Raw genomic sequence first — 26,659 nt, forward strand, 5'->3', positions numbered from 1 at the left:
TGTTTTTATCCATTTCTGCAGGATCATGTATTCATAAGGGATGAGGCGGGCCACGGCGATCCCAGGCCTGAGCCGCGGCCTACCCAGTCAGTTCAGTGCCGGGCCCTCCACTACCGGAACAGAGAGCGCTTTGCCACGATCAAATCAGCATCTTTGGTAAGCAAACACCCCTCTACCCACCTTCCCTTCCTTCCCCTCCTCCCCATCTGGCAGCCTCTCACCCTCCCTGAGCCTCTCTCGGCTTCATAGATGGGAGGAAAGGAGTCAAGAATGTTTTCTCTCTCCTAATAATTTTATTCATTTTAGAAAAAAATCTGTTGGCATAGCAACCTGATCTCAGATATTTTAGCATTGTCTACAGCATGGGGAAAAAACCTTTGTGTGTGTGTGTGTGTGTGTATTTATATATGCTGTATGTGCAAAATAAAAGGCCTTTGAGATGAAGTTACTCACCTATCCAATTTTTTAAAAGCTATTTGTCTTTTCATTGAAATAATAATGCTAAAAAAATATTTTAAAGGTATTCAATATATGTGTATGCAGGATACTATGCTTCTTTTTGTATAGATGCCTGTGTGTCTATAATGTATACACACATCAAAAGATAAAACAGAATTTTTTTAAATATATGGTTGCTGGCTAAGGTATATAATTGTAGAAAATAAGATACTTGCTTCTCAGGGATGGATTGCTGGTTCGTTCTGGTTCATTCATTTATTTATTGCAACAATGGTAGTGGCTGCACTTCCCTATTTAACCCCTCAAGAATTTCCTGGCACCAGTAAATCAAGAAGGGCTTTGTGGGAGAGGAAGGGGATGGTTGTGGAAGAAAAGATACTGTAGGATCCTTCAGCATTTTTACTATTGCAAATGTGATTGCTGGATGCCCTTGTAGTAGCAAAAGGGGTGTGTGCTGGAAGAGTTAGTTTTCATGCCTCCTCCCCTTGGCCCCCCATGCGTGCGCGTGCGCGCTCACACACTCACACACACACACTCACATTGTTTCATCCTTGGCACTCTAAACTCTCTTTAATCTTTTGCTTCTGAATCTCACTTCTCAGCCAAAAAATTATTGAAATATTAGTTGTTTTGCCCAAATTGATGTTAGAGGTCACATGGGCAGGAAGAGTTAGTGTACACTGCCTGGCTATTACATTTAGAACCTATGATGACATCATCTGAAGCCGACCCAGAAATGATTATTTTTCTTGTCCTATTTTTTAAACCTGATTTCCACTTTTATTTCTCAAGTCTTTTAAAGGCTTCGATTTTCTTTGGAATTGATAATGGATTATAATTTTTAAAAGCCCAAATATAAGGAAAATGGAAGTTAAAGCACCCACATATTGCTCTGCCTGCTGCTGTCTAAAAGCAAGCAATTTAATTTAGACTGCTTATAAATAAGCCTGCCTTTAAGTTCCTTTGTATGGAAGTTTCTTGTAATCTCTTTAATGGGCAATTTTTCATTTTAAATGAATGCTATACTGTGTAATGGAGATCTTAAAGTGTCCACTGTGTATTTGCTAATGATTGTTAAGCACCTAAAAAAACATGCTTTTCAGTCTAAATAAAGCATCATGAAATTATTAAATATCTTCATGCCATGATATCTGACAAAAGAAGAAATACAGTATTTATAGAATATTGCTACTTACCACTGACTCTTATGAGACTTGTGCCTTTATCCAGACCTGTTCATGTTGAAATGAGAGGAGAAATGAACAACCACTGAGATTCAGAGCACCATAAGCAGGTTTTGAATGTGAAGCAGACATTATACCAAGTGGATTTTCCCCCTCTGGGACAGGTTCTCTTCTTTTCTCACTTGTCACACCCTCATTCCCACATCATATATTCATGACCTCTCTTGCCTCCCAGTGAGATGTTACTACTGCCGTGCCAGAGTGATCTCACGCTCACATCTGTGAACTCACCCAGGGCTACTCTGTGTGCATATCAGCCATCACAGCCTTCCTCCCTGTGGATCATGAAAGCTGCTTCCCTGCTAGGCCACCTCAGGGCTCTGGGTAAAGTCCTCAGGAACCCCTCTGAATCCTACAGGCTTCAGAGTGCCCATCGAGAGAAAGCTGAGATCGGTCTCTCTGATGGACTTTGATTTGCTAGAAGGCCCCTGCCCCTGTATTAAGTTAAAAACGGAGTAGCTGATAAGCTGTTGCTGTAGCCACAAAACAAGTTGCTTTATGTGGAAAACTCTCTCCAAATGTAATGCTTTGGGATTCATGGTGGGATTGATGGAAGTTAATCAGAGTTCAGTGGTATTTGTATCTAGTGGTTTTTAGGGAGGAAAAAAATGGAAGAAATGGCATGATGTTGTATGGTTCTATGTCCCATTTTGGACAATCTAACTATTGGTATGGATATTTTAATGTATGTTATCAAGCACTACAGTTCTACTACCCACTATATTATTTTAAATACTAATTCCAATAGAGAAATATAAATCAGGACACTGGAATATCAAAAAGAAGTATCTAATTTTTAAAAATATATCATGAATCTTATTATTTTTCATGGATCCCAGCTCAAATGAAAAGGACTAAAATTATTTAAATGACATAAAAGTAGGAGCAAGATCATGGGAAAATGAAGGTCCAGTATAATGAATATTCAAGTCATTGTTGAAGTGTCTCTTCACTTCTTATAGTTGGTAGCAATACTATATTGATTTATTTATCTTGGTTTTACTCTTTCTTTACAATCTTTTAGCAGAAGTGCTAACAAGCCACAGCATGATCCAAAAATGAACAGCAAAAACAAAAAGAGGAATTTAGAAATTAATTTTTCAATTATTAGACAAATAAGTGATGAGTGTATATTTTAAATAGACTTGCAAATTGACAAAAAATATCATGGTTCCTCAAATTTGTTTTATCAGCCTACCACCTCTACATAAACCTAAAAGAGGCCTAGATCTGTGATTTTTCCCCTTGGCATTTCTTTCTACATTGTGCTTTTCAGTGGGGTTATTGACAAGTGTGTGAAGCCTATGAGCTTACAGGCTTTTACTGCTTGATGTTTTTATTATTTTGGCACCTTAAAATTGAGGTTTTTATGTTATTATGCACTGCTGCACAATTGCATTTGTAACAAAGGAAAAGCAAGGACTGTGAACCTTGATACTAGAGGAAAGCCTGAGGAAACTTTAGAATTATATATTTTTTATTATAATCATTTAAGGTAGAGATTGTTGACCTTATTTTGAAGAATTAGGAAGAGGAAGGGCATTTCATGGAATCTTTTTTATTTTATCCTTTCTTCTTCTGTAAGAAAGTTCATATTGGGCTGATTGGTTATTTGGAGAAAGGAGTTGTTTTTATAGTTCTTCAGAATTACTCATCTGACTTCTTGGGCCTTTGAGATGTGCCTTCCTTGAGTTTTTATTGTTGGTGAATGGAGAGCCTTATGTTTTAATTAAATTAGTGGCCCATGAGAGTGTTTTCAGCTGTTGTTACCTCTGATGTCATTTCTTCTTAAAAATTCATAATATCCTGGGTCACTGGCAGTTCCCACAGTAGATGTTAATATAAAGAGCACCAAGGCCATATCTATCAGATAATTTAGCTTTTGGCCTTATGAAGGAATTCTCACTGAAATGCAGTGGTCTTACGTTAGTGAATTTACATTAGAATACACATTAGGAAGAGGGGCATAAAACTCTTAGTTTCTAATCTCCAGGAAAGCATGTAGGTGAAAATGGTTATTGTTCTATTTATGCAACAATTAGATTCTTTTACTTTGGTTTTACCAGATTCAGTAGAAAAATCTCATATAAAACTGGAGTCTTCATTTGGATTTTTAAAAATGCAACCTAATTATTCAGCTAATTGTGAAATTGGGTACCTGAATGGGTTTGATAGACAGGCATAAAAATATTAGAGCCTCAGCAGTAAATGCTACTGTTTCACCTCTTATGAGCCCCGCTGTTCTGTTTCTAAATGCTTGAAAATGTGTTCTCTTCCTGGATAGTGTATGTACCAGAGGATGGTTATCAAAATATTGCCTTTCCTTTTTCTTGGCTAGTTAATCTCGCTAAGAACATTGCTGATACATTTTTCACTTGTGCTGCCCAATATATATGCCCAACCCGCATGACCAAAGTCTCTCAATAAACGTGTGTTGAATGAATGAATGAACAGATGAATGAATGACACCTCTTTCATCATGATAGCCCTGCTATCACATGAGCATTTGGATTTATAAGTGTGCATTTCAAAGTTCTTCGTGTCAGTTTTTCTGTGTAAGGGAGAATTGTCTGTTATCAGTTATTACTTTTAGTATGAACTTAAAATGTTTTTTCCCTGAGTGTTCTAAAGAGTGGAATGTCAAATTTCTAATGCCAAAATGTGACTCACTGCATTCTTTTTAAGAACTTGCTCTAAATTTCATTTGTTCTAAGTGCTGAGGTGGCCGGTTTTATCATATGCATTATTTTGATTCTTACACATAATTAATCCTGTAAGTTGGCTTTGGTCTCTTAAGAGGGAGCCACCATGCTCCTCGTTTATGCTTATTAGCCTTCTAGTGCAGTGTTCTGTACTTGGTAGGCATGTAGTACACTTTGGATTAAATGGTTTGTTTTAGGGACAGTTTTGCTGGAATTAAATAGGGTAGGATGGAATGGTTGTAGAAACTTGCTGAAAAAAGTTCAGTCTTCCTTTATGGTTCTTAATTTTTTATATATTATTCCAGGTATATGAAATAGTTAATAATTCAGACTCAGAAATTACATACTTATAATCCACAACCTGGATACAAGTACAGTTTTGTTGTTAAACTTGCCCTTTCTCTGGGATCTGCTTCTTCTGATCTATGTCCCCAATACCAGAAATGCTTAGTGGAGGGAAAAAGAGACATATTACTCAGAGCCTGGCAGAGAAGGAAGGAAACCAGCATATTTTGAACATTTCCTATGTGTCAGACACTTTGCTGGGCACAAGTGTTATCTCATCAGCGATCTCATCATAGGTAGTTCTTCTTTACATATGAAGAAACTGAGAGACTTCAAGAGGTTAAGTAGTTTGCCCACGGTCAGCTATGTAAGTAAGGGATGGAATGAGATTTATCTCCAAGTAACCTACTGGGTCTGGCAAGATGAAACTGCCTACTTTCAGGTAATCACATTTTTGAGACTACTATTTTGCAAACTACAGTCATTACATTTCTATAACTTTCTCTCATTTTTAGACTTATTCAATTTGTAACTTAGACATACCACCCTCTTCAGCTTTGACTTTTTTGGGTGTTGATTCCCTCCATTACTTCATAATAGAAAGTTTTATTCTGCCTTGATTATGTGAATTTCCTCAGGCATTTCAAGAATCATAGGACCTTAGTTCAAATCCCAGGCTATATAAAAATTAGACAGGTGCATTACATGTGAAAGTACATTGTAAACCATAAAGGATGGTAAAATTATGAGCTATTTTTTAATTCTATTGACCAAATAGTGTACTGTAAGATAGAAAGTATAAACTTAAAACACACAGGCATACATAACTGTAGATAACATATTTTTTATATATTTCATGTTAGACTTCACAAATGAAACATCTGGTTATACTTTTATTTAAATTCATCTGTCTAGCTTGAGCATGGAATTATAAAACTCACTATCTTTATATACACCTAAAAAGACAATTACTTTGAAACTTAGAAAATTTAGTTGTACAAAGAGAAGGTGATATTAGGAGTTTGAGAAGGTGATTATCCAGATTATGGGAAGCATTTAAAGCAAAGAGTCTCTCCTGGAATTCAGTAATGTGCAATGATAGCATGCTGTGCTTTGTAATTTGTCTTTGCCACATACTCGTATGATCTGGTATGCAGTAAGACCACCTTCCTCACAGGGACTCACCCACCGATTAGGATAGAAAATGTTCTTGACACATCTCATTTCCGTTTTATCTTCAGGCGGTGTGGTTTAGGGAAATTGCCATCCTGAGAATATTTTATTGACCACAAGCTGGTCAGATATTCCACTGGCAAGTTTTAAATGTGTCATGGTAGCTTCTGAGTGTGCCATGCCTCAGCTTTGGTTATCTGATTAAAGAAGGAATACCAAAATAAGAAAAAATAAGTATGTGGATAAAACATATCTCAAACTCATTACCCTAGAACAGACACTTGACTGCCAGGTTTGCCTGAAGAACAAGTGAATTCAGAAAGGAATAAATGGTATCCTTTCTGTTGATTAGAATTGTTTTTTCCCTACAGTTGAACTTCAGGAAGGCACAAGCATGAGGAAGTGAAATATACGCATAGATTTCAAACCAATTCTTTCCTTCCTTTTATCATGAAATAAGTCCATTAAAAAAAAACCACGTTACTGTGATGACAAAATAGATAATTTATTTTCTTTAGAGTATTAGGTGCCTCTTTCGTGACGCTATCCTGTTTTTTGAGCTTGAAATATCTTCTGCTCGATTCCTCATACTTTAAAGAGAATTGTTCTTTAGAAAAGAGAAATGAATATGAAACCTTGTGTTAGTTTCAGCTGGAAAGGTTTCAAAGTTCGGCTAATGTTTAATGGTATACTTTGATAATACTATCCAGTTACAGAATAGCACTCTCTTGATAGTAAGGACTCAGTCTAGTATGCAGGGACACCTTCTAAAAAGAGCAGAGAAACAAACTGTTCTTTGTACAAAATACACTTTGACCCATAAACTGAAAATAGTAGAGAGAATTAATAGCAGCATGAAAATTTCCAGTAAAACTTGTTTGAGGGTTAAGTTGGGGAGAAGTAGCATATAGTGGATAAGAGTGACTAAATTACTTAGTGATAAAAATACAAAAACTAAAGTTATAATTTTGTAATTAAAATTTTTTTCTAAAATAGGAAAGAGGAGAAGGAAGTGACCAGAGAATCTAACGGGAAAATAAAGAGGGGTGATAAATTGAAGGAAGGACTAGAAAATCAGAAAAGATTTAATAGAAAGAAATAAGAGGACCGGCCCCGTGGCTTAGCGGTTAAGTGCGCGCGCTCCGCTACTGGCGGCCCGGGTTCGGATCCTGGGCGCGCACCGACGCACCGCTTGTCCGGCCATGCTGAGGCCGCGTCCCACATACAGCAACTAGAAGGATGTGCAGCTATGACATACAACTATCTACTGGGGCTTTGGGGAAAAAATAAATAAATAAAATTATAAAAAAAAAAAAAAAAAAAGAAAGAAATAAGAGATGCCAAAATTTACATTTGCAATCTTTACTTTGTTGGATATTCACTTGAGAATGGCTTAAGGAAAAATTACTAAGAAAAGTAGCCATCCAAAAATTGTAGAAATGCTTTCTCGTCTTTAGGAGGGCAGGTAAATGTATTGTGATTTATCTCTTTTGCAGGGAAGGGGAGGAGGGAGATAGATGATTTAAAAGAAGAGAGTTCCCTCTTTCTTTCTCTCTCTCAATTCATATTAAGAATAGAAAATAAATCTTGTTCAAACTATTTTAAAAGGATGTTCAAGATTCCTATGCCTGTTAGAGACATGATCCTTAAAAACAAACAAGCAGTATGACGTAGTGCTGGGGTTCTCAACCAGAGGGACATTGCCAAATGTCCAGAAAATTTTTTGATTGTCTTGCCTTGGGAGGTGCTACTGGCATCTAGTGGGTAGGTCAGGGTGCTGCTGAACAACCTACAGGACACAAGGCAGTCCCTCAAAACAAGGAGTTATCTGACTCATAACAATAGTGCTAAGGTTGAAAAATCCTGGTGTAGTGGAAACAGCGTGGCTCTGGAATCAGAAAGAAATGGGTCTGAATCCCAACTCCACTCCTCATTAGCTATGTGACCTTGAGCATATGTATAATGATATATCAAAAATATGTAAATATGTTTTGGCTGAGTGAATAAATTGATTGCCTCAAGTCTCAATTTCTTCACCCATAAAATGGGGGTGGTAACACCTACCTTATTAGTGAATAAAATGAATGAGTGAATGCGATGGTTTTGGGTACTAGAGATAAGGTATATAAAGAGCACCCAGCACAGTGCCTGGTATAAGTGAGTGTTCAGGAAATAGTAGGTAAATTGATGGCTACAATGATAAATAAAATTATGCTAGAGCATTCTTCTACTTTGCCTGAAAGTTTGTCTTCCATGAACCTGGTTACCTGAGTTCTGTTCCCCAACCCAAATCAGGTTACACGCCAGATCCATGAGCATGAGCAGGAGAACGAGTTGCGGGAACAGATGTCAGGTTATAAGCGGATGCGGCGCCAGCACCAGAAGCAGCTGATCGCCCTGGAGAACAAGCTGAAGGCTGAGATGGACGAGCACCGCCTCAAGCTACAGAAGGAGGTGGAGACGCATGCCAACAACTCGTCCATCGAGCTGGAGAAGCTGGCCAAGAAGCAAGTGGCTATCATAGAAAAGGAGGTCAGTGTGCACACAGGCCTTTGTGCCACCACCAAGCCAGCCTGTTCCAGTCAGGGGCATCATGCTGGCAGGAGACGGGAGTAGTGTGATTTGTGGGATAGAGGAACAGTGTTACCTTGGTGTGTGTGTTGGGGTGGGGGTTGGGGGCTTCCAGGTTTTATGGGGCTACTTAAAATGTCATTAAAAGTTAAAATAGTAACTGAAGGTATATATCACATTCTTGTCTATTGAAATACATTCTGAGCATCAAATACATTCTCAGTAGGGTCTGGGTACAAATAAAAAGAAACAAGATGGGCCGGCCCCATGGTTTAGCAGTTAAGTGCACGTGCTCCACTGCTGGCGGCCCGGGTTCGGATTCCGGGCGCGCACCGACACACTGCTTCTCCCACCATGCTGAGGCCACATCCCACATACAGCAACTAGAAGGATGTGCAGCTATGACATACAACTATCTACTGGGGCTTTGGGGGAAAAAATAAATAAATAAATAAAATTATAAAAAAAGAAACAAGATGCTTCTATCCTATGGAAACTTGCACAATTCAGGTCTGTTACTGTGCCTGCCATACCCACAGTCCTCTTCAAAAGAAAACTGCTCTACAAATAGTCCCTTTTAGTGCTGATAATCCCTGTCTGCTGACGATTGGACTAGGGATGGGCACCTGACCAATGGCAGTAAGTAAGTAATCTGGCTATTGGTTGAGTCTTCTCGGGGACATCTCTCTTCCCCATCCAGGTTCTAAACTAATTTTAAAAACAAATGAGAGGGTAAGGCAGATAGAGAGTCAAAATATCACCTTTATCACTGATAAATGTTAGATAGGAGAAGTGATTTATGTCTGAAGGAAAACAGGCCTAATAATACTGAACAAAATTAAACAGACCTGCTGACCCAGGCACTGCTAGTGCTAAGCCACTTGCCTTCCCCACCAACCCCCATAAGACTTACATAGTGTGGAAAAGCAGGGGTGAACATGTGCTCCTGGGGTTGGAGTGACTGGGGACAGGGTGCCAAGAGTGTTTCAGTAATTAAACTCTCTCCACGTGGAGGGAAACATCAGAATTATAGAAGCAATACTCCCCCTACAGCCATCCATCTATGAGGCAGTCTGGCATGAAAACCTCTGCTCAAATAGGGATGATGTTGATTAAATAAACCAGTCAGATTCTTTCTTGGGAATTTGACTTGGTAAATATATGGAGAGAATTGTTCATAATGGAAGAATTGTTGATAATGGAAGCTAAAGGTGAAAAGATACATAAAAAGAACCATGAAGCATAATTCCCTCTTTTTCCCCCAAGTACCTCATCTTCCCTGAAACGTAGATTTGTCACTTCCAGGAGCCATATTTATTGAGTTATCTTTTATTTGGTCTGTGTTCTATCCATTCAGGAGACTCCCAGATGTCCTGGTCTCTGACTGTTGTGGATTGTAGCAGGTGCATAAGAAACCAAATGTCACTAGCTTTGCCTATTATACTAGAGGTGACCCCACTAGGAAATCTGATAGTTGGAATAATTTATCGATTAGAGTTGAATTCTTGGAATAAAACTGGCCAGTCATAGTTATTTATCCATTTTTATAATTTAACACTTAGGCTACCAACAATATGATACAAAATCTTTTGTTATAATCCTTAGTTCACCTTTCATCCTGTGTTTTTTTTTTTTTTTTTGGTGAGGAAGATTAGCTCTGAGCTAACATCTGCTGCCAATCCTCCCCTTTTTGCTGAGGAAGATTGGCCTTGGGCTAACATCCATGCCCATCTTCCTCTACTTTATATGTGGGACACCTGCCACAGCATGGCTTGATAAGCGGTGCGCAGGTCTGTGCCTGGGATCCGAACCTGTGAACCCCAGGCCGCCGAAGCAGAGTGCGCGAACTTAACCGCTACGTCACCAGGCCGGCCCCCATCCCATGTATTTTTGCGTTCAGTAAAACATGTTTATGGTTTACTTTCCTCTTTTTCCCATAATTGGGAATATATTTTTCAATGGTAAAAATTTCAATTGTTTGTTTGTTTAAAATATAAGAAAGTCAGAGCAGGCATTTCCTTATTTTATTTTTCATTAATTATTTGTTAAAAAATATTACGTTATTCAGCACTTATGGACTCTTTTAACACATTGGAGAATAGACAGCTGAATTCTGTGTGAAGAGTGATTCATCCTAGATCGTATTTATTATTTTATCAGGCAAAGGTAGCTGCAGCAGATGAGAAGAAGTTCCAGCAACAGATCTTGGCCCAGCAGAAGAAAGATTTGACAACTTTCTTAGAAAGTCAGAAGAAGCAGTATAAGATTTGTAAGGAAAAAATAAAAGAGGTAAGAGTACCAATATTTGTAGTCACCAAGTTGCCATTAGAATGGTTGGAACTCAGAACTGATTCATCTTACATTGTGATCAGTAATCTAATCCAGTGATTCTCAGACTTTACCTTAGAATCACCTGAAATCCTTAATAAAACACATTGCTAACCCACCCTGGAGTTTCTGATTCAAAGAGTCTGGGGTAGAGTTTGAAGTGTGCACTTCTAACAAGTTCCTAGGTGATGCTGATGCTGCTGGTCCAGGCACCACATTTCAAGAACCATTGGTCTGACTCAAAACCATTCTTGCCTGCTTCCAGTTTATTCTCCACACTTCAGCCAGAACGGTCTTTTCAAACCCTACGTCTCGTCATATCACCTCACGGTTTTAACATTTATTGGCTTTCCATTGCTCTTAGGATAGATCAAAATACTAGGAGTCCCTATGTGGTCTGCTACCAGCCTCCCCTCCAGTCTCACCTCCCACCAATGTTCCCCGCATCTGCCTACCCCACCCCTGACTCTTCTCTGCTCCTGCCACAATTGTCACTTTTTGGTTCCTCAAACGTATCAAACTCTACCCTTCTCCAAGGTCTTTGCTCACACTCTTGCTTCTCCCAGGATGCTCTTCCCACCATCCCACCCCTAATCCCTCCCTGACCATAATTCTGCTAATTCCTACTCCTCCTCCTTGTAAGATTTAGGATTGTTTATTAGTACTTTATCTTAAATATTACTTCCCCAGGGAAGCTTTCCTTACTGCCTCGACCAAGACGGGTACCTCTGGTTTCATAACACTAGTTTTCAATTATACATTTTTTTAGTGATTATTTGAGCTACTTACCCTACTAGCTGGTAAGCGAAAGAGCAGAGACCATGTCTTTTTGTTTTTTTTTGGCTCATGACTATATCCCTGTTTCCAGTACATGTGAATATTTGATAAATGAATGATTTATTCTTGAATGTTTGGTTGAAGACCACTAGTGGACTTAGAGAGTCTTCCGGAGGAACTGCAATTTGATCTGAAAGCTCAAATTTCTTCATTTCTCCTTTTACCAGTACTTACAGGCAAATTCCCTACAGTTCCATAGACTTTCCTTCTCATAAGATTAGGATTTCTTATGTGTAGACTATTAGTGTATTAAGGTTTAATAAAACTCTATATGGGATGTTGTTCTAATATATGAAATCATTCATTTGAACTCGTATTCTAAGTTAACAATATGGGACTTAGCAACTTTCCTCTCCAATTCTTTTTTAATTAGGAAGTACAAGCAGGTGGGTTTGGGTGAGCCTCAGGATCTTTTGCCCTGCCCAGATGAGCCACTGGTAATTGTTGGGCCTCACAGAAATTTGTATTTTATCCACACTGCCTGGATGGGAAGAATCTCTGACACCATAAGATCTAGAAAACCAGGCTGTAGAGATAAATAGCCCAACTAAGAAAGTTCGCATTTTCTCTTAGTTATTGCTGGAGCCTAATTATTACATCATAATAGAAAGATGTTGCTGTATTACAGAGATAACCTTGATTTTTCAGTAAGAAATTTTAAAATTTTCTTAGCTGCAAATACATTCTTATTTCTAACTCATTGTGTTCACTCATGCCCTGGAGGCCATACTTTATGACTGCAGCCACCGTTCTGAGCTTTTGTAACACTAAGGTATTGGGAGATTGTATGAACTCCACCTTTAGAAGATTCTCCTACAGAACAGCATTTGAGAGTCCTCACTCAGTCTTTAGGCATAAGGTTATTTTGGGTTCACCGTACTCAGATTTATGAGTGCAAGAGACCACAGGCCCAAACATAAGTCTTTCAACATGCTCATGAAAAGAAACAAGCCTATACCCTATTTGAGATAGCCTCAATAAGCCTTTCTGTGCAAAGCTGATATTACTCCTTATGAAGTACAGCTTAGTTCAGACTATTTAAAGTGGCATGTGTGGGGCCGGCCCTGTGGCTTGGTGGTTAAGTGCGTGCCCTGCGATGCTGGCGGCCCGGGTTCGGATCCCAGATGCGCATCGAGGCACCACTTCTCTGTCCATCCTGAGGCCGAGTCCCACATACAGCAATTAGAAGGGTGTGCAGCTATGGCATACAACTATCTACTGGGGCTTTGGGGGCAAAAAATAAAATAAATAAAATCTTTAAAAAAATAAATAAATAAAGTGGCATGTGTATTTAGATATGGATATACTTAAAGGTACTGTCCTTGGGATGACAAAACAATCTGCACTATCTTCACTGTTGATAGATGACAGAAGTGTGGGTAATACAGAATGATGGATGGTCCAGAAATAATTTATTCTTGATTTTGGAGTGAATTTTTATGATCATATTTAGATTTGGGTGTGCAATGTAGCGGTTAATGCCAAACCTAGTAGTGAAGTCATGGTATCAAGAGATGAGTCACCCGGCCTTTCTATTGTGAGTCCATGCTGGAAACAGCTCTTGCTCTTGTTGATTCTAATATTTCACTGGAACAGGAAAGTTGAAAGTTGACTTACAAGGACTTCTAGACTAAGTGCAAAAATAATCTAAATAGTGTGTGATATCTGCATCACTAAACATTAAGTAAAACAAGTGTTAGCAGTTAAAGGAGATTTCAGCTGACTGAGTAGTTACCCAAATATTATAGGTCAAACTTGCCAGTATGAACAAAGAAGAGACACTGTACTTTCCCTAAAGTGGTCGTCTTACTTTCCCCATAGATTAACCTCATCTTAACTGTTCTGATTCATTGCTTTTTTCCCTTTACCCATATGGTCTATGTGGTCTGGAATAATTATGAATTTTGTCCTTTTTAAAATATAAGTCGTTTATTTACCCTCTAATTCCAAATGAAGAACACTTTTTCCTGAAATTCATACTAGTAACATTTGCAGAGTTACTTCCTGTCTTTGAAATCTGTCTACTTCTCTCAATCTTGTTACCACCTCCTTCATCCAAGCCACTATCATCTCTTTCCCAGACCTTTGCACTAACTTCCCAGCTGTCTCCATGGACATTCATGCTCTTGCCTGCTTCATTCTGTTCTCCACATGGCAGCCAGAGTCATCTTTTTGAAATGCATCTCATTATGATACCCCCACAAACGTAAAATCCATTTCTCCTATGCTAAAGATCAGTGTCCTTAACTTGGCCTATAAGGCCTCTAATGGTCCTGCCCACCTGTCCAGCCTCATCTCATGTCAAAATGCACCAACTACTCTGGCCTTCTTGATCATACCATGTTTCAATTAACCCACCCTAAGGGTCTTGCATATACTGTGTGCTCTACCCAGAGTATTCTTCCCTCTCCTTTTCCACTGGTTAACGCCTACAGTTTTTCAAATTTCAGCTTAGTTGCCAAGGTCAAATATATTCTATTAAACATCCTTGTAGAACCAAGTACTTCACCTTCACAGCAATTATCACAGTAATTTTTAGTTCATTTCTGTGGTTCTTTGATTTCAGACTATAAAGTCCCATGATGGTAGATATCATGTTCTTTTGCCCACCCTTGTATCCTTGTGCCTTTCACATGCCTGTCACATGATATGAACTCAGTAAGTGTGTGGTGACTGAATGAGTGAACAAATAATTTCTGTGAGTGAGAAGCCAGAAACATGGAAACTAATAAGTCTCCCTCTCACTTAATACTCAATTAATTGATAAAAAAATGTTGGGGGTGGGGGGATGTGCAACACCAACACTTTCTGTCCTTACATTCTCATTTGCTTTCAAAATAATTTTAGTTCCTTTTGCTTGATGAGACCGGCATAGGTTTTCTTTTCTTTATTTTTGTGAAGGAAATGAATGAGGACCATAGCACACCCAAGAAAGAAAAGCAAGAGCGGATATCCAAGCATAAAGAGAACTTGCAGCACACGCAGGCGGAAGAGGAAGCCCACCTTCTCACTCAGCAGAGACTGTACTACGACAAAAACTGTCGTTTCTTCAAGCGGAAAATAATGATCAAGCGGCACGAGGTGGAGCAGCAGAACATTCGGGAGGTATTTATTATGTTCATAACTATTGTCATTAACTTATAAGACAATAAGTTTTGTGAGGATTGTGACCATTTTGTCCATTGCCTGTTTTGTCCATTCCTATATCCTTAGCCTTGATAGTCTTTTGTGCAGTGCCTGACACAAAGTAGGTATACAAAAAAGTCAGGGAACAAATTTACCACTGATAAGAGAAAGCCATTTACATAACAAGGAATCAACTTTTTCCAAATAAATGCAATAGAATTTCATTGAACACCTATTATAAGCCATATCATGCAGTGGAGAATCAAAATAAGTAGAATAGAGAATTTTTGCTTTCAGTCTGCCTGTCAAAGACTTATGTTTTTATGACTCCACATGAAACACTTAACTAACAGTATGATGCTCTACAGTTAAGGTAAGTCAGAGAAAGCCAAATACCATATGATTTCACTCGTGAAGAAAGACGACAACAACAACAAACAAACACAGAGATACAGAGAATAGATTGGTGATTACCAAGGGGTTTGGGGGTGGGAGGAGGGCGAAAGAGGTAAAGGGGCACATTTGTACCATGACAGATGGTAACTAGACAGATGGCAACTAGACTTTTGGTGGTGAACATGATGTCGTCTATACAGAAGTCAAAATATAATGATGTACACCTGACATTTATATAATGTTATAAACCAATGTTACCTCAATTGAAAAAAAGAGTGCCTCCTTTGTGCCAGGCACTGTGCTGGAGACACCAGGGCTACCAAGAAGCTATACTCCCTGCCTTCAAGTAGCCCTAAGTCTAAGAGGAAAAATAGACATGTAACAAACTAATTACAGTATGATATGTTAGGTACAATAATAGACATATAAATAAAGTATCATGGGCATGTAGTCATGAAAGGCCTTGGAGGATTTGGTGACTGATGAGAAGTTGAGTGTTTTGGGTATGTGGAGTGGAGCATTGGAACAAGAGTAGTTGGAAGCAGAATGTGGAGGCACATGCCTTGTTTATTAACGCACGGCATTTAGATTTTAGCCTGCAGGTAGTAGCATGGCTATAAGAGGTTTTTAAGCCGGGGAGTGGTGGTGAGTTTTCTTTATTTTGAAGAATTAGTACATCAGTGTGAGGGTAGGCTAGAGTGGTGAGAAGCAAAGTACAGTAAGGTCAGCTAGGATGCTCTTTCTCTAGTTCCACCTGGAAGAGGCAATGGGGATAGAGAGAGATTAGACTTTTTGTTTTTAATTAGCATGTATCTTCCCTAGCCCAGTACTCTAAGATTCATATAAACTTTTGGAGATTAGATCTGAGTGACATTTCTGAAGCAGAACTGACAGTAATTCAGACCAAATGGTGTGAGAATTTCAGAAGAGGGAGGAGTCAAAAGTGACTTAAAAGTGTCTAATTTGGGAAATTGGATGAATGGGATATTATTCACTGAGATGAGGAATACAGAATCTGAATCAGTTGCAGATACAAAATTCAATAGGAAATCATTGTGACCTGGAGTAATCAAAAAAACCCTCAGAAATGAGCTAGCACATTGGTAAAAATACCAAAGTTTGAAAAAAAACTCAGTGTTAGCCTTAATGAGGGGAACAAGCACTTCAGGCACATTTAATGGCAATGTGAATTGGTATAAGCTTTTTAGAGAGCAGTATTCAAATAGGAAGACAAAAGGGTGGAGCAAACTAAGATTTATTGAACATATATAATTATGGGCCAAGCTCAGGCTCTTTATCTGTATTATCTCATCTTATTGGAAGAGAGAGAAACTGCTGAACATTCTTGAGCCAGGCAATGAGTGCTATGGCTAAAATTTTACTTTAGAGAGATTATCCTGATTTGGTGGTGATGCAGATAGATTAGAGCACGCATTCTCAGTGGGGCAGTATTGCCCCCAGAGGGGTGAAAGTGGGAGGGTCTTAGATATTACAATGGCGTGTGGCCCTCTGAAGGACACAGTATGGAAACAAATATACAGTATATCTGCAGTATTAACATTTCAGTGGTGGGGATGATTGGGTAGAGGGGAGTCTAACAAGGCTCCTGATGGGGACAATAATAAAAAAAGTTGAGAAACACTGGATTAAAGAGAAGAAACTAGAAGCAAAGAGAAAGTGGTAGCTGTCAAAAGAGAGGTGGGTTTGAAATATATTTTGAAGTATAAAATAAACAGGACTTGGCTACAATAGGATATGAGAGAAAAGATGAGGGTAGAATCAAAGTTATTTCTATGGTTTAAGACTTGAGGACATGTAGATTTGGACAGAAACAGAAAAGCTTAGAGAGAGGTGTTGCTAAGAAACTGATTAATTCAGTACTAGATGTATTGAGTTTGTTAGAATGCAAAAAAGTCCAAATGAAAAATAGCCAATAGCCAGTTGGAAATAAGGTATTTGGGATTCTTTTCACTTGGAAATTATTATTGTTATTCTAATAGCACATATTTGGAAGAAGTCTGAGGCTAAAGGGATAATTAGTGCCAATAAAAGCTATAGAAGACAATTATTCCCCCAAAATGATAGAAACTACATTCATGGCTTCATTAGTATCAAGTTCTAACCAAGTGAGCAAAGAATAACTCTATGAGGGTATTTTTCTTACGAGTCTAGATTTTCCTTTGTTTAGTCTTATTCCAGAGCCTTCTTCATGAAAATGTTCAAAGTTTTTATTTACAAAATTAATACAAGAACACTGAAAAAAGACAAATATAGGAAAACACAGAGTGGAGTGACAGTTCTTAATAATCCCATCCTACCCAATCTCTACCTGAGATAGTCACCATTAATTTGGCATGTATATTTCCAGATTTCTTTCCTGTATTTGTGCATACATACATACAGCCTATATACTTTAACTTTACAAAAATAAGATGACATTAGTATCAGTGGGTTTATTTGATTTGTAAGCAATAGAAACAAACTCTGGCTGACTTAGCATGGAAAGGAATTTATTGGAAGGATACATGGGGTAGATGACAGAGCTGAAGAACCAAGCTGGAAAAGCAGCTTCCATGACCTAGAGAGCAAGAGCTAATGGACATTCCTCAAGGCACTGCCATTTGGATATACCTCTTCCAATCTTTGTATCATTTCTGCTTAAGATTGAAATTCCTCAGGGAGCTAGAACTTGATTGGATAATGTGCTTACTCCCTTACTCAATACTCTCTTGGATTCCAAATAGGGTGGAATAGTGTCTCAAGCAAAAAGAGGAGCCAGTTAACAAAAGAAGGGGAATGGATACTGAACCTACAAAAAAACCCCAAATGTCCACTAAACTGTTTTGTACTCTCTTTTTTTTTTTTTTTTTCATTTACTATCTAGGACATACAGCTCTGCCTTGCTCTTTTTAACCATTAATAGTATTTTTTTGTATGGCTATAAGATTATTTATTTAATGAGGTACTTCTCAGTGGATACTTTGTTGAAGTTTTACAATATTACTAACAATACTACAGAGAACATCTTTGTACATAGATCTTTGTACACGTATACAAGTATTTTGTAGGATATATTCTCAAAAGTGGAATTTCTGGGTCAGAGTGTATACATCTAAATATTTAATAGATATTGCCAAATTGCCCTCTAAAAGGGTTTATACTCCCACCAACAAAGAATACCTATTTTCCTATATCATTGCCAAAACCGACTATTAGCAATCTTTTTAATTAATGGAAACATTTGAAAGGATCAACATAGACTGGGTTGAGTCTCTTCCTCTGTTGTCACTGCACACAGATGCTTGCTATTTTCTAACCAGTTATGAAACTAAGAACTGAAATTAGGAAAGCATTAAATGTCGTAGGTTAACAACATCTCTGTTTAAAAGTTTGAATTCTAGTTCTTACTCAACCTCAGTGGACATGAGGACAAAAGTTTTGGCTTGAGTGAGATCAGCTGCTTTTAAAGAAGTCAACAGCACTTCTGCTGAAACTTAAATAGACTGCTTGGATAATGGCTGGGAAGGGTTTATTAGGGGACACACCCTGGATCCACATCTTACACAGGAGGTAGGGTCACATAAAGTACGATCATGTGTGTAGGGTCCATGGTGTATGAAAAGTACATATGTTTCAACACTAAGCACACACTCAGCTTGGCAAGATGCTCACAGTATGTGATGTGGGCTGAGGGAAAGGGAGCTGCATGTCTCTCATCTCACTCCCTCCAGGGCATATATGCATTGAGTGCATTAGTGGCAGAATCACCTGTACCATTAAATTTGTTTTTGTAGTTTTGCTCAGCTCATTTTGTTGAATTTGTATAAGCACAAGGTGGACATGATGTGGCTCTACCGTAGTATAATTTGTACAGATGAAGCAACCATTGCATCGTGTCTAGCTAGAGCAGAGGAATTCTTCAGAATATTATATCACAGACTGAAAAAGCATAAAACAGGAAAATAGAAACCTTCATTGGGACATCTTTTAATGGAAGATGTTGAAAATCTAAAAACCTGAGTTTTAGCCTCACTTCTGCTTTATAGAAGTTGTATGATCTTATGTTAGTCTCTCAATTCCCAAATTCCTTCCTATCACATATGAAAGGGTTAAATCCTTACAATCTTAGCACCTCATAGGGTTGCAATTAGGACTGAATGACTTATATGAAATCATTTTTAAAACTTAAAAGCAAATTATACACTATTATGTAGCCACAGTCCTGGGCTCATAATAACTTGAATAATATTTTTCCCCATGGTTTTAAATATTATAGGTAGCTTAACAACTTATATCTTAGCAACTCAGATATATGAATTAAAGGTAAAGGGAACAACCTACAATTGTAACAGAAAAGCCATTTCAGCACCATGTTTCTCTCACTTTTCTAAAAGTTTATAAAAACTAGTTTTAAGATATTCACTTCTGAATTCAGAAAAATAATAATGACTTGTTTATATATTTTGAAGCATTTTCTGATGGTCTTTCGTTTCATCTTCACAAAATGGTAGTTCATGGTGGGTATTGTTATCTTCACTTTACACCCGGGGAAACTAAAACCTAGATTAAGAGACCTGCCCAAAGCCGTACACAATGAGTCAATAGAAGAGCTAAAACTGACTCACACTCTGAGTATTTTTCCACTGATTCTCAAACTTTAGTATAAATCAGAATTTGCTGGGTGGCTTGTTATAAAGACCACTCGCTTGTAATCCAGGTAATTGTGACGTGGGTATTCTGTGAACAGCTTCTGGAAGCATTCCATTAAGCATAAAGAAAAGCATTTGATTTCTTCTGAAAATTGTTTGCTTTGCATCTTTTGTTTTTTCCCCCATGAGTTTCAGGGCTCTGGGCAACTCAGACTCAGTTTGGTCTTGTCAGTTTAGGAAAATGTGGAAAGTATAAATGCCCATTATTGGGAGTCCTGGTACTGAAATGATAAATTAAAAATGATATAGTGACCCCGGAACCAGGACATTTACCCACTTAAAGGGCTTTTTCCTTGGCTTTTCTCTTGCTCATTTTTCTGGAGTAGCTTTAGTCTGTGGGAAGGGCTCACTGTCCTTTAGTGCCACCTAGGGGCCAGCTAGTGATTTTTGAAAGAAGACATTGGATGGTCCAGGTAAAGAGGAGAAATAAAACTAGAAAAAGAAAAACTCAGGAAGGGATGGGGGGAGATGCTCTAGATTATCGTTTATTCCTTAAAACAAATGTTAATTGCATTTATACTTCAGATATTTCCCCACTAGAAAATAAGTTCTATGAGAGGGTGTACTTGTTTACTGCTATATCCCTAGGGCCTGCAACAGTGCCCGACGCGTAGGCAGAACTCAACAAATATTTGTTGAATAAATAAATGAGTGTATAGGATTGCTCCTATAATAGATGCTGTACTGTTTAAGGGACATCTCTTCAAATGGCTGGAAGGCCCAAGTATGCGAGAGATTCTCAACCACACCAATATACAAACGTTACTGATATTTCGATGGAAAAAAATAACGCATTTTCTTCCATAGTGGATGCCATCAGACAAGAGAGGCACCCTATTGTTCTAATTTAAAGTCCAGCTCCAATGCTTTCTCCTTTCCTTGACCTTCTTAACTAGTAGTGTTACCACCCTTTTCAGAAATCTTACAGCATAAAATCTCTACCTCTTTTATAGCACTTATCATTTCCAACCTTCCTCTCTCTCTCTCTCTTTGTTTTTTTTTTGGTGAGGAAGATTGGCCCTGAGCTAACATCTGCCAATCCTCCTCTTTTTGCTGAGGAGGACCGGCCCTGGGCTAACATCCGTGCCCATCTTCCTCTACTTTATATGGGACGCCACCACAGCATGGCTTGACAAGTGGTGCGTCGGTGCGCACCCGGGATCCGAACCGGCGAACCCCGGGCCACCGCAGCGGAGCACACGCACTTAACCGCTTGCGCCACTGCGCCAGCCCCTCTCTTTTTTTTTTTTTTAATTTACACATGAAACTATTTCCCTGTATTAATTAAGGTCCTTTGGTTTGCATGTTGCTGAAATTTATTTGAGCTAGCTTAAGCCAAAACCAGGAAATTTACTACAGAAATATAGGAATGTTTCATAAAATCCAATAGCAATAATACAGCTGGGCCTGTAGGAGAGCTTTGAACCAGTCAGGAACTTGGGCCTCAACATATTCTCTGTACTTCTTTCTTCTCTGTTTTTCATTCGTCTTGCTCTGAAGCCCAGCTTTGTTTCCTCCTCAGCCCTCACAGCAATGGATGGCTACCACATGTGTAGTTTTTATGTGCCCCTCAATTCCGGCCACACATAGAGATTAACTGTCTCTGAATCCCAATTCCAAATTCCCAAGAGAAAATAGATTGATTCAGTCAGCTGGGAGCTGAGCATATACTTCAATAAATGTCTATTACAGTTCCCCACTAGAGTGTTAGCTAATTGAAGACAGAGTCATGGCCTAGTCAACATTTTATGCACCCAGGGCCCATGGTTCAGATCTTTGATATATTGCCATTCAAGAAATATTCTTAAACTGGTGAATGAAAAAATTTCACCAAACTCCCCCCGCCACCCTCCTACTTTTTTTTCTAGTTTCCTTTCTTTTCCTCCTTCAATGAAAAAGAAAGAAACAGAGAAAGACATGAGTAGAACTGGAAAGAACAGAATGATTAGATCTAGAAATGATCATACAGACTGTAATGGAAAAGATGAAAGGGGAGAGATCTCATCTGCTTTTTCCCAGCATGCCCTTAACTCTGCGATTTTAAAAAATAGATAATTGGCCTATTTCTGATACATGCAAAAACAGAGTATTTCCCAGAAAACTAAGAACACTGCAGACATTGTCAGTTTAATTCAATGATCCTTAGCTCTGACTGCATATTAGAATCACCTGGAGAACTCTTAAGAATATTGATGTCACAGTCCCACCCCAGACAATCATCAGAATTTCAGATTGAGGGATTCAGGTATCTGATGTTTTAAAAGCTTCCTCACATGATTTTTTTTTTTTTAATAATTTATTTATTTATTTTTTCCCCCAAAGCCCCAGTAGATAGTTGCATGTCATAGCTGCACATCCTTCTAGCTGCTGAACGTGGGATGCGGCCTCAGCATGGCCGGAGAAGCGGTGCTGCGTCGGTGCACGCCCGGGATCCGAACCCCGGCAGCCAGCAGCGGAGCACGAGCACTTAACCGCTAAACCACGGGGCCGGCCCTCCTCACATGATTTTAATGGTCAGCCAGGGTTGAAAACTACTGCCTTAACTGAAGAAACATTTATTTAGACCTATGCATAACATGTCACCTAATTAAGGTTTACAGCAGCTCTGTGAGGTAAGGAGGAGTCAGGTAGAATTAATCCCATTTTACAGATAATATGGTTGTGATGGCTGTGAAGTTGCCCATCTTGTAAATGGTGGACCCACATACAGAATCTAAATCTCCAGGGATTGTTATTCTAATCTCATTAAGTCATGCTGCTGAACACTAATGGGTTTAATTAAGAGACAGTTAGTAGTGCCATTCCTTGCCATCCCTCACTTAGTTGTGCGTTTCTTCCAATTCATCTCCATTCATCTCTCTCCATTCATCTTTTGTCCCTGAATGTAGGAATTAAATAAAAAGAGGACCCAGAAGGAGATGGAGCATGCTATGCTAATCCGGCACGACGAGTCCACCCGAGAGCTAGAGTACAGGCAGCTGCACACATTACAGAAGCTACGCATGGATCTGATCCGTCTACAGCACCAGACTGAACTGGAAAACCAGCTGGAGTACAATAAGAGGCGAGAAAGGGAACTGCACAGAAAGCATGTCATGGAACTTCGGCAACAGCCAAAAAACTTAAAGGTAAGAGGAAATTGAAGTATTTCCCTATTTGTGCTCTGGGACACAGACTGGATCGATGGTTCCCACACCTGGTTAGCTGTCAGAGTCACGTGACAACTTTTGAAAATTACAAATTCCTGGGCTCCACACATACTGAATCAGAATCTCCAGATGTAAAGCACAAGAGTCTGTGTATAACAAACTCCTGAAGAGATGCTGCTGGGCAGGATGGTTTGAGAACTATGGTACTAAATGATCTCTCCATTTTTTTTTTTAATCCTTTCTGCAATTTCTCTGATCCCTTCATAACCTACCCTCTTTAAAATTGTAACGTATGGACTAACAGAGCTCATGTTCTAATCCCAGGAAATGAGAGAGTTACCTGGCAGGTATATGACATAAATTTCATCTGTCATGCCAGTCAGATTATTGGTAGTAGCACTTACTACCTTGAGTGCTGCTGTATTGAGAAAGACTCTAAAGTCACATCTAAGCTAAGTAGGAAAGAGTATGATTTATTAGTAACATCTGTCATGGGCGTGGAAATCAGGAATGAATCTACACATGACAGGCACTTATTTCCCCTGCGCTAGAGGTATGGAACTCCTTTGGCCCTTACTGCCTCCAGATAATTTTAGCTGATTGCTAATTAACAAGTGATATGGACTAAGCCATTGCTTTATGTCAAGAGGGACATTTGTCAATGTTGACACAGATATGAGGCCAACCTTGATCACACTGGCCATGCTCCCCTCTAGCCAAATGCTAACCTGTCTAATTAGTGATCCTTCTTATCACAGCTCCTCTAAGTGTTCATGAAATGCACATGTGCCTATGAGACAACCTGATGGATCTTCTGGTCTTATAATAATACACCCCACCTTCTCCATCCCAAAACGCATGTTCGATATTGCTACATGCAAGTATAACCTCTTAATGGGGAAAAATATCTAAAATCACTTTTTCCTTTCCATTTATGCTGAAATCCAGTGGAAATGGGTTATGATGTGAAGTATTATCCAGACGCTCTCCTTTATTGATTTGTCAAGGAATCGCAGAGCAGTGAGAGGTGGCTTATACACTGCCATCCCCTTTCTCATTTGGAAACAGAGGGGAAAATGACCAAAAAATAGGGAAAAAACAACAAACAATAGAAGACACTGAAGATTGTGACTAGGTAACCATTAAAATAACACACAAGCTTTTAACAAACTAAGCTTCATAGTATTCCACAATCTGCTTAGAGTTGTGATCCCTTGTAACAATTCATTTTTTAATGCATTTGTAAATTCAAAATTACTTCTATTCATTTCATATAAAACCTAAGGTATTGGTAGAGTTAACTCTTGTCTGTCATATGTATTGTTTTCATTAATATTGACTAGTGATGTGGGTCACTGCACCAAAAGACAAATGGCCTCAGCACCTGTGTTGTATCATTAGAATGGAAGGCTTTCTGTATTTATTGATGTGTCTTTATTTTCCTTTTGTCACTTCGTCTACACAGGCCATGGAAATGCAAATTAAAAAACAGTTTCAGGACACTTGCAAAGTACAGACCAAACAGTATAAAGCACTCAAGAATCACCAGTTGGAAGTTACTCCAAAGAATGAGCACAAAACAATCTTAAAGACACTGAAAGATGAGCAGACAAGAAAACTTGCCATTTTGGCAGAGCAGTATGAACAGAGTATAAATGAAATGATGGCCTCTCAAGCGGTAAGTTGTTAGGTTCGGTGCCACGGCTTCAAGAGCTTTGGGAATCAAGAAAATTCAAGATCCAGCCTTTTGTTTCCAAGATGATTCTTGCACAAATTTAGGATATTGGTGTTTTTCTACCCAAAGAACTGAGGAAATGACGACGCTGAATAAAGCCAAGCCAATGTGGATACTTGCTGAAGTGTGTCTTATAAGATGGAACTCAAGGAATAACGTGCTAAATCAGACGTGTGACACATAGGGACTTTGAGGGCAAGATGTGATAGATACCGCATATAATATCATATTTTCATTCATCGAAGATTGCGCAACTAATGTCAGGCACAAATGAGTAAGACATACAGACATATTCATTCAATAAACTTTTAGGTATCTGTGTTCAGCACTCTACTGGGCTCAGAGATAGAGTGATGAGCTAGAGAGACAACTGGTCCCTGTCCTCACACTTTTGTTAGTCAAGCAAGGAGTTCAGATAATTAAGCAATAAAAATAAAGCATAATAAGTGCTTTGAAGTGGGAGGTGCCAGAGGCTTTGGGAGGATAAGTAGGAACAACTAATCTGGTCTATGGAAAGCTTCCCAACAACAGCCAAGAAGCTTGAGGGAATTTATTGAAGTAACAGTTTCCATAGAAAGGGACCTACATAGGCAAAGGTCCGAAAGATGGAAGGTGTGCATTTGGGGAATGAAAGAACTTTGGTGTGAGCCCAAAGTTCAAGGAAGAGGATTGTGGGAGCCCAAAATGGAGAGGTCGTAAAGGTCTTGGTAAGCCAGAGATGGGAGCTTGCCTGATAATTCAGTGAAGGTGTCACAAGGAGATGAGTCTTGAAGAGTAATAGTTCACCAAACAGGCAGAAGAGGAAAAGTCATTCCTGGCGGAGGATGCAGTATATACAGAGACTCAAAGGCCTGAAGGAGGATGGCGTGTTTGAGAAACAATGAGTAGTTTATATGGCAGGAGTATAAAGGGAAGCAGGTGGATAGTATAAAGGGAAGCAGGGGTCAGAGCCTCAAAAGCCAGGAGTTTGGACACTATTCTATAAGCAGTGAAGAGCTGCTGAAGACTATTTTAAGAAGCAAAGTGACAGGATCAGATTTGTGTAATAGCAAGATACTGGCAGTAATGTGGCAAATATAGGTAAAGAGACCTGTCAGGAAGCTTTCGTAATAGTCCAAGAAAAAAGTAATGAAGGCCTGAACTAAAAACATGCTAATGGAGATGGTGAGGAGGGAGAAGGATCTGAGAAATATTTAGGAGGTGGAAGAGATAGAACTTAGTGACCAATTTGAGAGGTAGGTTTGATAACGGTGGAATGGGTCATCATTTTACCAAGATAGAAAAATAGACGGAGGGGCGAGTTTGGATTTCTGGAAGATAATTGACTAAGTTGTGGACATGTTATCTGAGCTACGTGGGTATCCAGGTAAAGAGGTATGGACATGGGAATCTAGTTCAAGAGGGTGTCAGGATTAAAGATAAAAAGTTAGGCGTCATTGTTATATGGGGAATTTTAGCTGTTAGGAATACCTGAGATTATCTAGAACAGGAGGTGGTGTTAGGAAGGGAACTAAGGACTGAGTTGTGGTCACCAACATTTGAGGGCTGAGTAGAAGGAAACCAAAGAAGATGAATAATCAGCAATATGTGAGGGGAACCAAAGAGAGCATGTCACAGAAGCCAGAACAAAAGTTTCTAGTTGATGATTTCAAATGTTGCAGAGAGACCAATTGGACCTAGCAGAGGATTTGCCTGTTGATTGTCATGGACAATCAGTAGAGTGGTGGGAATGGAAGACATTATAGTGCATTGAAAAAGTGGTTATATAGTGAGATAGAAAGTTGTCAGTGAAGGAAAGTAGAAAGAGAACTATAGCTAGAGGAAGAGACAGTTAAGAGGATTTCTGTTAATTGGGAAAGGCTTAAACATGTCCATAGGCTGAGGATAGGAGCCAGTGTATTCATTCATTCATTCATTCATTCATCCAGTAAGTATTTATTGAGTG

The 26,659-nt window shown here is 38.9% G+C and overlaps 1 protein-coding gene across 3 annotated transcripts in view; it reads left to right on the forward strand.

Moving 5' to 3' along the window:
- TAOK3 (TAO kinase 3) overlaps nt 1-26,659 on the forward strand; it is a 183,404-nt gene that overhangs the window by 150,815 nt on the left and 5,930 nt on the right. For 2 of the 3 annotated variants that reach the window (XM_087424136.1, XM_004429929.3), the window contains 6 exons: nt 22-156; nt 8,159-8,395; nt 10,595-10,723; nt 14,501-14,704; nt 22,719-22,958; nt 24,445-24,657. In XM_087424136.1, coding sequence (XP_087280262.1) covers nt 22-156; nt 8,159-8,395; nt 10,595-10,723; nt 14,501-14,704; nt 22,719-22,958; nt 24,445-24,657 — 1,158 coding nt within the window. The remainder of the gene's footprint in view (nt 1-21; nt 157-8,158; nt 8,396-10,594; nt 10,724-14,500; nt 14,705-22,718; nt 22,959-24,444; nt 24,658-26,659) is intronic. The other variant, XM_087424137.1, reaches the window with a different exon arrangement.

This window comes from Ceratotherium simum, chromosome 35 (assembly GCF_057802395.1).
Source record: "Ceratotherium simum simum isolate JZ-2026a chromosome 35, ASM5780239v1, whole genome shotgun sequence".
NCBI lineage: Eukaryota > Metazoa > Chordata > Mammalia > Perissodactyla > Rhinocerotidae > Ceratotherium > Ceratotherium simum.